General features: G+C 35.1%; 3 protein-coding genes and 1 non-coding gene across 7 annotated transcripts; 3 read left to right on the top strand and 1 right to left on the bottom strand.

The window, feature by feature from the left end:
* Window positions 1-368: 368 nt before the first annotated feature.
* Window positions 369-3680, bottom strand: C16E9.2. 2 transcript variants are annotated; one of them, NM_076773.6, is made up of 10 exons: window positions 3549-3678; window positions 3310-3399; window positions 3159-3260; window positions 2798-2865; window positions 2638-2748; window positions 2416-2595; window positions 2044-2367; window positions 1189-1366; window positions 795-944; window positions 369-744 (listed from the first exon to the last, which is right to left on the bottom strand). In NM_076773.6, the coding sequence occupies exons 1-10, from the start codon at window positions 3643-3645 to the stop codon at window positions 671-673; spliced, it is 1374 nt and encodes a 457-aa protein (NP_509174.1). In that variant the 5' UTR covers window positions 3646-3678; the 3' UTR covers window positions 369-670. The 2 variants fall into 2 exon arrangements, with proteins under 2 accessions (NP_509174.1, NP_001379682.1); NM_001392795.1 differs by having other exon boundaries at window positions 416-744; window positions 2798-3260; window positions 3549-3680.
* C16E9.24 lies at window positions 2699-2847 on the top strand. The gene has a single exon (NR_071382.1). It is a non-coding gene; the product is annotated as an Unclassified non-coding RNA C16E9.24 (non-coding RNA).
* Window positions 3681-6984: 3304 nt separating the features above from the next.
* On the top strand, window positions 6985-10148 carry F14B8.6 (uncharacterized protein). Its single transcript, NM_076772.8, has 9 exons — window positions 6985-7389; window positions 8090-8220; window positions 8270-8366; window positions 8411-8562; window positions 8609-8766; window positions 8817-8881; window positions 8929-9038; window positions 9170-9386; window positions 9879-10148. The coding sequence occupies exons 1-9, from the start codon at window positions 7339-7341 to the stop codon at window positions 9933-9935; spliced, it is 1038 nt and encodes a 345-aa protein (NP_509173.1). The 5' UTR covers window positions 6985-7338; the 3' UTR covers window positions 9936-10148.
* Window positions 10149-10705: 557 nt separating this feature from the next.
* F14B8.5 lies at window positions 10706-14615 on the top strand (the record flags this gene model as incomplete). Of its 3 annotated transcripts, NM_076771.11 has the most annotated exons (12): window positions 10736-10903; window positions 11486-11593; window positions 11750-11852; window positions 11900-12132; window positions 12447-12555; window positions 12602-12792; window positions 12859-13021; window positions 13115-13189; window positions 13263-13360; window positions 13424-13513; window positions 13561-13780; window positions 14063-14604. In NM_076771.11, the coding sequence occupies exons 1-12, from the start codon at window positions 10761-10763 to the stop codon at window positions 14141-14143; spliced, it is 1614 nt and encodes a 537-aa protein (NP_509172.3). In that variant the 5' UTR covers window positions 10736-10760. The 3 variants fall into 3 exon arrangements, with proteins under 3 accessions (NP_509171.3, NP_509172.3, NP_001367516.1); NM_076770.8 differs by lacking the exon at window positions 11486-11593 and having other exon boundaries at window positions 10706-10903; window positions 14063-14615; NM_001381016.1 differs by lacking the exon at window positions 10736-10903 and having other exon boundaries at window positions 11421-11593; window positions 14063-14143.
* Window positions 14616-14633: the final 18 nt, after the last annotated feature.

The following is a 14633-nucleotide window of genomic DNA, read 5'->3' as shown; positions in this document are numbered from 1 at the left end:
CTTCTTTTAGATGTCAAATTTTGAATCAGATCCCCAGAAATAGCCTAATCAACTTGTATCAGATTTCAAAGATAAATCCTCTGTTAAAAGTAGGTCTGTTTCCGAAGTACGTTTTACAAAATTAATTTCGAAATTCCATCATTTAAAGTTGTCAGATCGTTTTCTCATCAATGTTCGCTCATCAAAAATTGACCAGGCATTTTTGCTTGACTAACTTTCGGGACCAACCAGTCTAAAAATAAACATGCTCTTTTTGCGATATTTCGTGACGTTCAGTGTCCTAGTTAATGTTTTTTTGTTTCTATTTCAATTGTTCTGTGCGCTTTCTTTTTTTCATCCAGAAACATTTCAAACTAATATGTCCGATTGGGAACGCAATTGACGTTTTATTATACATCTGACAGGTGACGGTGTTTTGACTTTAAACAACTGACAAGAATGGAAGAAAATAGGAAAGAGATCGGTTGATAATGAGATGAACGAAGAAAATGATGAACTGAACTTTAGTGTAAATGAAAAGACTGAGAAAGTAATTTAAACTGAAAAGTGTTGGGAAAATCATTGATAGTTACAGATAGATGAGAAAACAATAAAATATTCAGAACAATATTTCCAGATTATTTTTCATGCGAGGGCTAGGTGAAATGAGTTTTTAGTATTTCTGAAATCATTAATCGTGATTATGAGCTGGTGCATCAAACTCGAACGTCAAAATCGGACGTTTTTGTCGTTCACTCAGAAGATCTGAAGAATACTTTTTTTAACACTCGGCTATAGGAAGCTAGTCAACTAACCATTTAAAATACTGTTCCAGGGCAGTGTGACGTAGGTCAAAAATGCATTCAGTGGTGTGCACTCTGCGCGTTTCTTCTCTCGAAGTCCATGCCAAACTTGCGCAAAACCTCGCATCGACCAGAGCTTGTTCGTTGGGCCTTCGTCAAGTTCTTAATAAGAACAGTTGCAAAAGTGAAGTTATTTTAAATTCTATTTTTAGTTGACAACATTATCTTTATAAGTTTTCTTTTCTTGAATGAAATACTTTCAAAAACCGCCGTGATAATGCTGACCGATCACTCACGTGGTCGTATCAAGCTAGGTAGCGACTAAAATTCAATGAAAAAGTAAACAGGTTCAATAGTTCAACTTTCTGTGGTTGTTATGTAATTTTAAAAACATCATAGAACAAACCGTCGTCGATATTGCTTCCCTCAACTTCGGGGTATTGGTTCACAGTGTCCGCCTCACTTTGCCAACGTCTTCCCCGCGATGAATGAGATGGAGTGGCAATTGAACGAGAAGGGAACATCCGTGTTCCGCCGGCAAGATTTGTCTCTGACATTCGACGTTTTCCAAGTGACTGTTCTACCTGAAAATGAGTTGTTTTCTATTCTGAACATTGATAAAAAATTTGCAGATTTAAAAATTGAGATGTTGCCTTTTCTGGTCAATAATGACCCAAAACTATCGAATTTGTAAATTTTTACAAAAAAAGTTTTGCCTGCTAAGCGCTTTGAAGAGAAGGCCTGTTCTTAGCTAAACTCTAAAATTTTGCCGGCTCATCAAAGTCAGAACTAGCGGAAGTAAATTTTAATTTGATTTTTACTCTTTAATGCATATTTTGATAAATTATTACGTGTTGTTTCGTTGATTGAGATGCTTTACAATGAATTGGTACACAAATATAATACAATTTGTGTACCCATTGACCAAAAATGTACCTAAAACAACTAATATACGCGTGATGCTTAAAAAATGATTCGGCCCTGAAAAGTGGTCAAAATTTGACATTTCAGCTAAATATAGGTTTTTGTTCCAAAATTTCAAACTGTCATTTGTTTTGAGAAATTGTCAGAACGTTTCATTACAAACGTAGGTTGTTGTAACAACTCTATTTTCCACAAAATCATTGTATTCAACCCCCCTTTGAAAACAAGACATATTTGTTGTTCTAACAGCTCGTTCTCCTCGTTTCTTTAAAATAATTTGGCTAATTTTTTTCTGCCTTGCTTTTTTCTATATCTTGACTAATACTTAAAAACTCACTCCTGCCAACTCAGAAAAGTCAATAGGATTTTCGGTGAGCGGCGTTTCGTATCCGCAGTTGGGCACTCTTGCCACCGCCATTTCCGCATATCCTTTGCCCTGCGGACCGCGCATTCGTACAAATTCTTGACGTCGATCGCCTACTTTCATCAACTTTTGTGCCCACTGCCACGTCGAAGAAGCTTTAGTGTCATACACTTGTTTCAGAATTTCATATCGTATTGATCCGAGAAAGACAACGGACTCTCGAGTTTTCTGGCGATCACGTGCAACCAGTTCAACACATACACACTCTCCGTCACGCACAATTACGTCGTTAAAAACCTGAAATTTGTACAAAATAAAATATAAAATTAACGTTTCAAATCCAACCTCTTCAAAACCGTCAATTGCAAAATATAATTTAGGATATGTAATCTCTTCATTCTCTCCTTTACTATCCATACGACGACGACTCGGGGATGGGAATACACGCTGACAGTTTTTGCGAATAATTTGCAAATTTTGAGGTCCAGTTTTTGTGCAAACGGCACAGGTAACATAAAAGTCAATCTGAACCACATATATTAAGTTGTCAAAACTAAAATCCCTTACCTGTTGCATGATTATGTTCAGGCAAACAGTCTCCTCCCAGTTGTAGCTGTCATCGCAAGGCGTTGGTTGGTTTTTGCTGTGTCGACGAAAAACTTGCAACAAGCTTTGATTCTGAAAACATTATTTGGAAAAATATAATATCAATTTTGAACTGACGAACCCCTTGAATGTAAAAGGAATTGGAGAGTTTCGCCTGGTGAACATACCAAATCATATCGTCGGAGTGGGCTGAAAAAAACTGCTGAATTTGATAGTCTGTGAAAAAGTTAATTTTCTCGTAATTGGGAAAAGGTCCAAATTATTAGTTTTAAAATTTCAGAAGTATTTTGTCTGTGGTTGAAACCCCTTCTCGTGGAAATTTAAAATAATGCCACCCTAAAAAAATTAACTGATATTGCATTATTTTTTCAGAATACTAACGATGTTAATAAAGATCGTTTCTTTTCAATAGAACATGGCTCACTTCAGAATTAAATAATTTTATCCTAACTTTAAAGCACATAATGTAAAAAATAGAAAACCTTGACACTTTGTAGACTGACAATACGCAGTTCCAATGATGAATTCCATAAAAAGTTTTGCCCACTTGACTTCATTGTTTTGAACCATTGTAAAATCTCCATCTAAAAAAAAGTTTTAGTAATAAATAAAATTCCTTGTAAATTCTGATACCTTGCTGTGTTGCCAACTTCCGAAGAGCAGTGACGCGTCGAATTGCTTCAGCAACACAATTACACGCGGGCTGCTTGCTGGTGTGCTTTTCTGAAATTAGAGACTCTTGGAAATATGAACACAAAAAACGGAGTATTGACTTTTTTTTGAATAGCGTGTTGAATTGAATTTTACAGAATCAAGACCCAAATTATAACCATATTTTTTTCATAATTAAATGTTAGTCATATAAAATCTACCTTGATGGTGTTGGTTAAATGATTCAAAATCCCAGTTGCAATTCTTTGGTGTCACCAAATCTCGTATTGTGGATGATCCTGAGGTGGAGTTCATCATATAAATTCTTTTATTTTTACCTCATGCCCTTTTCTGAAAATTGCTAACATTTATAAAAAATTTGGCCGGAGCCAGAAGAAAGCTTTAAAAAATTAAGTCTGATATCAAGAAAAAACCAAACACACACCAGAACCAAAATGGTTTGTTACATACGAAATGGCGGGAAAAGGGCAGATGAATACAAACGTGAAAACCGAGACGAGAGATGTCTTGGAGAGGCAACGACTCACTTAACACCAAAAAGCAGAGACGTCGAAAATCAATAGAGAACTGCAATGAGCAGCCAAATTTCAATGGACGAATGGAAGTGAAATGGAATTGAGGAGGAATTGACTAGAAAAAAAATAAAATTGTGAAAAAACTAATTGTAAAGTGTTTTTTTTTTGAAATTTGTTTCTTAAAATTGTGAAGTAGCTAATTTTAAAGCCCTTATTTTCAATATTTTTAGTTTTTCAAAAATGACTTCAAGTTTTTATCTCACCTATGCAACTGACACTGCATAAACACAAGTCTGACAAAACTAAACAAAAATACATGTTTTCGTTGTGGAATTGGCAATTTTTGAGCCGATGGGTTTTCGGGACAAAGATTGATGCATTTTGGCGTTAATACTTTAATGTCTGTTTTCCGCAAAGCTAATAATCTGTTATAGCTATTTCCTGCCAGATATGTTTTGTCAGATAAATTCGCGTAATGCTATAAAATCATAATTTCATACTGAACATAAAATTAGTAAATTTATCTATCTGTGTTGTTAAAATAACTGAGTAAAATGGCCAATAACAGTTGATGAATGATACATTACCAAAATAAAAGAGACTAACAAAATCTTGGTAAATACTAAATGATTTTCAAAATTCTTTATTCTAACGTTAACAATATTATTATTTTTTCAAACAGTATGGACAAATTTGCATGCTTATTTTTAACAATAAGCAAAAACGAAATGAAAAATTATTTACGCATATTTATTTTCATATTTCCTTAACAAAAAGTTCAAAAAACTAATAAAAAAAAAAAATGTGGGAACTAGTGAAAATGAGCGAAAACGAAAAAGAAAGTAGTGTTATTGACCAAAACATGTGAAACGCGAGTAAACACGTAGAGACGCAGAGAAATGGACCAATGGCTGAAGGAAAACGAAAGTACGCTCTGCTGAGAAACGCATTATTTATGGCGAAAAAATAGATAAATAAATGAAGAAATGCTCTTGAGAGTGTCTCAGCATTGTAAAAAAAAGGTGACAGAACATAACGAAAAATTCTGACTATTGATTTGAGCGGATTCTTAAAAATGTTTTATTCTTAAAAAAATATGTTTGAATACTTGAGTTTGCACTAAAATCGATATGGTGTAGTTACATTTTTTGATCTTCGAATTCAGAAAAACATTATGAATCCCAATACTGCGAAAAATTGAGAAATAATTTGAAAAACATTATATTTTTCGCAATTTTGAGTTACAAATATGAAGTTTATCTGATTAAAAAGTAGGTATACACATTTTCTCAGACCTGTCTGTATGAAAATTACCGTCCAGATACTATAGAGCAAAAGAAAAAGGTTATTTTAGAAAACGTTCGAACAACGGGTTATTTGAAACTTGTTTAAAACTCACAGCATCATATTTGAAAGACAAAGTAAAGTTTTTTTTTCAAACGCTACACAGAAATTGCAAAACATATTTCTCATTTAAATATTCATCAGCTAAAAACTTTTTAGAGCCAACGCGTTGTCAATCACTTAAGAGAGAGCATAATAAAGACAGCCGGTAACACCTTCCACAACAAAAAATAATATTGATAAAGGACAGCTTATATTTTTTACAAGGCTTTCAGAGTTGGTTTGAAAAATTGATCGAACTAGCATTTAACTACCACATAACTTCATTTTTGCAAAAGATGTGTTACTCAGGCACAATATTTCGCGATGGGTTTTTGCTGAACAAAAAAAACAAAGATCAATACATTTTTCCTTTGGGGACTCATTATTCACAATTTTTTTAAAGGAGGAGTACCGTTTCGGCAATTTTCCAAAAATGTGCATAAAAAATCTGTGAAGTATTTGATTCAGATACTTAATTGTTTATTAGTTCTAAGTAGATTTTTAAAAATACCTACAGACGCTTTACGACCTTTTTTCCAGTTTGGAAAAATTGCAGTCGTATGATTTTATAACACTTATGTAGTAGCCGTACCTGAAAAATGTTAAACATTGAAAAAAAATACAGTTTCGTTTGTTACGATGTTAGGCTGAATAATCGTTGTTTTCTAAGCCTAATAATGCAATTAATATTTTTTGAACAAGTCAAGTACCTATTGTAGTAAATAGTTGTTTCACTGTATTTTCTGGCATTTGACAATAAAATGTTAATCTTGTGTTAGTTCTGTGGTAAAAAAGCCAAGTAGTTCTACTCAAGATCTGCATTTATGTTGTTGCAATGCTCTCTCAAAAAAGATTTTCCAGGCTCCGATGTCATAACTGTTAAATGGTTGTTGAATTCTTTTGAAGACAAACGAGACATGACGGTTCTGCAAAAGACAAAAAAAATTCCTTAAGAACTTTCACAATATTTACTCGAAAATTTTTTCCAGAACAAAGGGTATCCTAAAAGTGTATGTAAGTAAAATAATAATATCATTTCAAATTCAGGTACTTCGGGAATGTCAATAACATAATCACACCGGTTGAAATAATCTTATAAGACACTGATCGAAACAATAATAGTTGCATGATACATCTATGCGCTTCGGATCTCTAATACCTGTAATTATCCCAGCAAGAAAAATTTCTTATCTACCGTTTCATTATAAATCTGAAGAATAGTAGACGGATACCATTTGGAAGAAATATGATGTGTTGCTGGATTGATAGAAATATGTCGTTTATCTAATGAAGATGGTCGCTCTATTTCTTTAGAAGACTTTAAAATGAAAAGGAACAGTAGCTTTGACATGTCCTTGGTTTTGCTTTTTTTTTGTTTTTATCAACATACATCAAATTCTTTGAGTTTTGAATTTTATTTTAATATTCAGCATTCTTTTTTACAGAAAAGTCATTTCAAAGTTACCTCATTGCATCTAGCAATTTAGATTCCATATTTCTGTGTTTCACTTTTTTCGATAACGGAAAAGTTACCGAGACGTATGTCAAAAATGCCAAGTTTGACATTGAAAGCATTTGTACATATGACTCAGTTCTCACTATGGCTTTTCTTTGATTTTTGCAGTACTCCCACTTGCCGTTTCAAAATGTTCTCGTATGAGAGTTTGCATGTGCCAATTACTCAATCAATTGGTTGCACAATAACCAACATCAATCTACCGATTGATAGACAAAATTTCAGACCACATAGATTGTCCCTCTTGTCACCCATAAAACGGCAACAAAGTGCTCCGATAAACTGCGTGCCTGAATCGTCTTCTTTTTCTCCCTTTCTTGCCTTACTATCCTCTCGATTATACAGTGTGTAAACACGGCAAATAGAGAAAGAAAGGCGAGGAGGACAAAAAGGAGGGGCCTAAAGAAGAAGGAGAGCGGAGGAGAAGAGGAGAAAGACACGAGCCGCGTGGCCCCCAAGTGATAGTAACTATCAAGAAGCGGTGTGCGCTGTTTTGTTTTCGCCTTCCTGATCTCGCCGAAACCACAGCAGTCGTCTGATGCGTGATACTTATCCAACAACAACTGACAAGGAATGGCTTTTCAAAAAGTGATTAACCCGTTTTTCACACTACTTCTTTTCTTGGTATGTGTTTTTTGTTCTTATATGTGAATTTTAACTGAACAGCTACAAAACGTGGTTTTAGTATTAGTACTGCATGCATTTGAAGTTCAGTTATAGTAACGAACTCTAATAAAAACTATTACTAACTAAAAACTTAGAGAAATAATAGTGGATCTGGAGAAAGAATTGAAACTGAAAGTTTGGACTTCTAACCTAACTTTTACAACTAAAAATACACCTCAGCAAAAGGGGCGTGAATTTCAAGTTTGTGTGCAAATTTTTTAAATGATTTTCATGTAAACCTGCTTCTTTCCATCGATTTTCTTAGCTTTTTAGAATATTTTCAAGCCAATTCTAAATTTAGCAGAGCATTTCTATGACTAACTTTAAAATGTTGCTCAATCTACTGTTTACCCAAGACTAACATTCTAGAACGTTAAAAGGTCATGCAATTCAAATTTTGAAGCATTTTTATATTTTGGCATTTTTTATAAATTTCCTAAATCCGATACTATACGATACTAACTAAACAATACGCTTAAAAATATATCACCAAAAGAGCATAAAGTGCAAACTTTTTTTTTGAGTGCAATTTTAAAACAATAGAAACGTATTTCCACTAGAAAATAGATGACAAATAGGGAAAACACGGTGAAATAATCCTTCCTAATTAAAATTTAAAAAAAAGCAAACCCAAAAATTCTCAAACTCTAATTTGCAGCAATGCTCTCATGCCGTCATTGAGGTTGATGTAACAGGAGTGTCTATAAACTTTGGCAGTCAGATTAACAATATTATCCCGACGTGTTTTGGAGTTGATCTTGACTTTTATTTGCAAGTTGCTACATCCAAGTCAGTTTTTATACTTAATTAACTATTTTATAAACAAGATAGTTTTCAGTTTCTCCCAGGAAAAACCATATTTTCTGAGTCGTTATGATACCTCACGATCAAGTGTCACCTTGCCCGATAGTACATTTTTACTTCAATCTACAACGGTATTTTTAATTGAATCAATATTAAGATTAATGCTTTCTTTTAGGATTTCATATCCGTTTCTGGAATCGCGACAATGAAATGTGCAACATTGGGAAACGCAAGCGACTCGTTTTTATTAATGACCCAATCTTCTAATCAACCCGACAGGAATAATCAAAATACTCCAATTCAAGTGACCTCCAATACTAACCAATGGTAAGAATCTGATGTTTTCTATAAGATAGATCATTCAATTTTATAGGACTCTTACTGCGACAATAAATCGAAAGTGCAATGGAGCGGACCAGTACGGGTTCAATTGTAATGAACAATGCTCGACGGTTAATAACGATTATTATTGCTACACGTGTGGCAGTAATGGGCAAAAAACATGCTGTGCGAGTGGGGATGTTAACCCAGGTTTTTAAAGAATAAATGGGGATGAAACCAAAAATAAATATTATTTTCAGACGATTGTTCTTATTATGATCACCCGATCTCCACAACATGGTCACCTAATACACAATGTTCAGCAGTTAGTTGTAATATATCCCAATATTATTACAAACTCATTTTTTGTAGTCCGCTGAAAACACGTACTTCTGGCTTATGATCAGTTTTGCTATCATCATCGCCATTCTCGCCATTCTCCTTCTCCTCGTCCTGCTTGAACTTTGCTGTGGATTATTCACGTAAGACATCGGAAACAAATTCCAATGCATCGTTTTTTAGCATGTGCAAACAACGAATAGCTCCGTTTGCGATTTGTTTGTATTACACCGCTCCAAAACAATCGGTTCATCTTTATATGCATATATTTTAGAGGGCGTCAGTCGGCAAGAAGAAGCGAAGATGGTGATTGGATCGTACCAAAAACGCCAAAAGCGAATCACGAGCTTTACGACGCCGACATAACACCTCATCATCAATATCGGCGTAGACATCAGGATAATAATTCAGGGGAAAGCACAGAGCCAGAAGATAGAAGATCTCCGTATATTGTCAGTAGGCAGGGATTGGATAATGAAACTTATGATGACGTGAGTGATTGGGATTTTGTATTATGAACTGTAGTTTTTTAAAGTACGGATGCCTAAAGCAACATAAAAAACAAAAAAAAACTTATAGTAAGATCTCAACGTAGCAGTTTGAACATGATTTAGATTATACACACATCTCTTAAAAGAGGAGTAGCGTTCTGTGTTTTTGCTCGTTTTGACTTCAACCGTGCTTAAATAAGCATATTCAAAAAGATTATTTTTTAAATTTATCAAACATTTTTATGGGAGTTCATAATTTCAAAGAAGGCTTAATTTTATCCAGAATAAAATACAGAGAGAGAAAGCGAAGTCATATTACGAAAATCGGTCATTTGGGTACACTTTGAAATTTTGAATCTATATAATCGAAAAATCCAGAACCAATACTACTTTTTTAAAACAAAATATCTTATACAAACAAAAATTGTTAAAATACGTTCAAAAGATTAAGGAAAGCATCACACCTAAATTTAAGAAATTTCTAATTTTTAGGAAGTCCTACGGAACGAATTCCACGAATCACAACCACGACGAATTGCACGCGTCTAAAGTGCACATTTGTAAAAAGCTTCTTTTGATCTGAGTATTGGGTATCACATCTGTCAGTTTCATTCCCACATCTACTTCGGTTTTTTTGCCCCTCATTGATCTATCCACACAATTGTTTGTCGAAACAAGATTTCTTGCTCCTTAATTCTCGGTTTTATTTTCTTATTTTGTTGGTATTACCTTACTCTCAATAAATTCGTGATAAGCTCTCGTAACAAAATTGTAATAATTTTACACTTCTTAAAAACTAATGTAGCTAGACGGTAATAAGCTCCCAGAAAGTTGAGAGTTGGATATATGCAATGAGTGAGCAATCTGTCCAAATTGAGCTTGCTCTTTAATACCTTTCCTCCAGAAAGGTCACGCCGGCAACAAAACCATTGGCAGCCTAGTGATTCACACGTTCAAACAGACGGCGGACCGAAATACAAATACATGCGCAAATGCTTGCGTCTACACCTTATTTATGTATCATCAAGACATCCCTCCCTTCACACCTCCTTTGATGACAACAGTATTCTTCGCCTCCCCCCCCCCCCCCCGCATTTCTTCTTCCGCTTCGACTTTTCTCACCTGCTAGTATTGAGGACTCTGAAGACTAGTGGGCGGTCGTTGGAGAGGGTGAAGGCACAACCAAGACCGCTTGTGGTGCTGATAGTGTGAGACGGTCTTTCTCCGTATTTGTACGATAACACCGCACCTATTTCCCTCGTTTAACACTCTTTTTCTCTCTATCTCGCTCACCTAGCACTTTTACTCTTCCTGAGAGCAGCTCCAAACCCAAAACTTTATTGATTAAGTTTTACAGTCTGATCTGCAGCTGAAATGCGCGTCATCGCGCTTTTTGTTGTCCTTGGCTTGCTGGGAATCGGATATGCGCAGTATCAACAAGCACAGTTTCAAGGTGGACAACAAAGAGGTGGTGGTTACCAGCAGGGCGGATTTCAATCAGGCGGTGGTTCGCAAAGGTTTGTTTTAATATGGTTTAGCATGTTCTTTACATTTTTTTAAATATGTTTTGCTTGATCATATTCTTTTAAGATTCAATAGTGTTCAAATTCAAATTTCCATTTATAAGTTTAAAGAATTGGTTTTCAAAATGCGCTCAAATTAATGAATTTCGTAATGAAACTTCACAAATATTTTCCTTAAACTTTTGAAAAGTATCATTATGACGTTCTTTAAATCATATTTTGGGTCTATACGTTCAAAGTACCTAGAACTGTTTCTCCTTTTTAACACTTTTCAAACAGATGTGTATTTTACAAGAAAATTAATATGTTTATATTTTAGTAAACTAGTTTTTTCTATTATAGATGTATTCTCTAATACAGTTTTCGGTTTTTTATTAAAAAAGCAAAAGTTCAGTAGCAACAAAGCTGCACTGATAACAAAAATTAGATGTCCACATCATTAACGTTGCGTAATTGTTTATGTCGTCGCTTTAAGGGCCTGTAATAAAATTGAAACACATCAAGACCAAGCAAATATAACGTACTCCACTTGTTCTGTCCCTATGTTAAATTCTACCCTATTAAAACCCATTTCAGTCGATATCAACAGAGCCATGTGGTCGTGGGACCTGGGCCGGTGATAGGTGGTGGTGGGAATTTTGGCGGCCAATTCAAAGAGCAAAGGACAATTAATATTCAGGAAAAGTGAGTGCCTACCCAGCTATCCCGGCATGAATTGTTCACAAGTTTGAACAGTTTCCCCAGTGTTAGATTAAATATCGAAAGGTTGAGCATGAGTAATAGCACACGTAAATGAAGGAAATGAGAATATGATTCATCACACCTGTCACTGCCTTTCAGCATCCAAGGAGTTCAACAAGGAGGTGGCTATGGTTACGGGGGAGTTTCCGGTTATCAATCGCAGTATGGCTCTCAATCCGGCTATGGCGGTCAGATGGGAGGGGTATGTTTAAAATACAAACTACTGGAAAATCAAACATTTGTTTTCAGCAGTTTGGATCTCCCGGAAGGACAGTATATTCCAATAATCCAATGGCACTCGAAACAGGAAGTGGATTAATGGGAGCTGAAGTTGATTTAAGACTCATTTCCTACACAAATTCTGGACTGAAACTTCCGAATGGAACAACCTGCAACTGTCCGATTTCAAATTGCAACTTTGTACCCAGCAATCATCAGAATCAATGCCAATTCAGTTTTGTGCTTGTTATCTCTTGCGCGGAGTAAGTTGGTACCACTATGTACTTGTTTCAAACTTTGAAAACGGGTACCACGCAATTGAGCTTGTTGCCAACTGATAGTGAGTAGCCGTAAGAAGTGATAAGGGTTTATACGTGTTGTTAAGAGGGTGGTATGCGGGCGTATGTACGCATTCGAGTGTGTATGTATTTATATTTGCATATTGATTGTTATGGACGAGAGCGCCGGGTGACTAACATGAGCTCAACTGATAGTGAATCACCATTTACAAGATAGTATATTGAAAAATAAAATGGAAAACATGTTTAAAATTTTATAACTACCTGGTAGCTTACAGCCAATCAATCCAGTACACTCAATCAAATTTCTACCCTGTTCCGAATAATGGAATTATTACCACTGGAAATTGGACAAACCAGCATACTTTCTACATGGCAACAAAACCGGTGATTATAAAATTATCCCAAATACTGAGATTAATAAGTGATTCAGATTTCAATTGACGTCTTCGTGCAACATCTTGGTGTAGTAATTGATAGCAGCTCCGGACAACTACTTTTCTTTAATCATCTTTCTTTGGTAGATTCTTTCGTGGTGGACCTCTCTAAATTCAGCACAAACACTGGAAATCAAGGACAGGGAACTCAAACGTTAACACTCACTGGAACAAGCCTTCAGACCCAGTAAGTTGAGATTTATTTTAGACAAAAACTTTATAACAATTTTAAACAATTTGATTGAATTTTCAGGCTTCAAATGAACCTTAATGTACAGTGCATTAACAACTTCATGGGCCCGCTGTGTGATTTAACCTGTAATAAAACAAATGCTCAAGCTAATCATCTAGTGGCATGTTTTAGCAATCGAACTGGCACGTTCTCCCTCTGCAAGTGGAACACCCAACTAACCCAGGTCAGAACTAATCTTTTGTTTCGAAACCTCTGAATTCGAATTTTTTTTAAAAAGGAAAACATTTGTATGATAAATGGCACATCTTCTTTTTAGGTCGTTGAATGCAATCCATGCACTTATGGAGTTTACAACGGGGCTTGCGCGGCTGCAGTCAATGTCAATAACGTGGTAATCCTCAGTGACTTTCTTTCAGTTTCCCTACTTTCTAGTGGTTTGCTCTTTAAACTTTGAAATCATTCAGGGCGTGGCCTATGCCTTCAGAACATGGACCATCGTTCTTGGTTGTCTTCTTGGAATCGCTTTGTTGCTTATTCTGTGCCTCATTTTGGCCTATCTTATGTGAGCATTTTTCTATTAGTACTGACTATTTCTTTGACAAATGCATCTTTTTAGTTGCTTCAGAATTTTGAATCGATCCTATCCAAAAGAACAATATGAAGAAGAGTATGTCGTGGACAAGAAAATAGATGTAATTGATCAACATGACAAAAAGTGAGTTTTTGTAATATATAATTTATTCAAAATAAAACTTACTTTAGAAGAGCAGCTGGCTCAGATCATGGTTCCGACCAGCCACTCATAACAAATGAAGAATGGTCCAGCACAACGGCAAAGCGAAAACCAGTCGGAATACTGCACCAAACTCAAAATCAGAATCATTTGATTAATCAAAATCATCAGACTAATCAAAATCATCAAATCCATCTGAATGGTTCCGTGCATAACGGAGAGCCTCGGCTAGATTCTCCCAGCACTGAGGTAGGTTAACATTATATTTTGGGATGCGAAATAACAACTATGAAGATTTAATAAATTTCCTAAGTCTAGGGTGGGCACATTATTTTTTCAAAAAAAAAAACAACTTTAAAGTACTTTTTCAAGTGGAATAGGTTTTATTTGGAAATGAAAATGTGAGCTAAAAACTGGAGCAAACTTAAATAAAACAATACACCATCTCAGAACCTACTTCAAAAATATTCAAACATTGATTTATTGGTCAGTGCTGCGCATTTCAAAATTTAAAAGTGATGCTTGTTGCAGGATAGCTACATGGCAAACGGACAAGTCCAACATACGACCACCACCACAACAACGACAACCCGTCGAGAGCAGATTGTTTGAGCAACTGTTCACGCGTTCTCTATCTTATTTTTTAAATCTACTCACAATACGATTTTCCGTTACAAATATAATTTAATTATTGTTGAAAAGTATTTATATCTCACTTTCTTCATCCATACATCCATGTTCATTTTAATTTCATGTATTTAAACTTTTAATATTTTTTGTACTTGCCACTTTACTTTTTTCAAATTTAAAACTTCATATGTTGGCACCAACGCCTCGTGTCAGTTTTTCCTGCCCAAAGCCTTTTTTTGTGAATTTGACAACTAGCCATTGAAACACGGTCTCCGCGTTTTGTGCCGACTAAAACAAAACCATTCTTCAATTATTTCACTCCTGAAAACTACGCTTCTGATGATGTTCAATTATTCCGCCTGTATTATTTTGACTTCGAAACAAAACGTTTTTCAAGACTATATATGCCTATGTCCTTTGTTCAAATAAACTTCTCGTTTCAACAGTGCAGAAAAAAGTGTCGATTATCAAC

The sequence above is a fragment of the Caenorhabditis elegans genome, chromosome X, assembly GCF_000002985.6.
Source record: "Caenorhabditis elegans chromosome X".
Classification (NCBI taxonomy): domain Eukaryota; kingdom Metazoa; phylum Nematoda; class Chromadorea; order Rhabditida; family Rhabditidae; genus Caenorhabditis; species Caenorhabditis elegans.
Note: the sequence above shows the minus strand (reverse complement) of the source record. Positions and strands in the feature narration are given on the sequence as shown.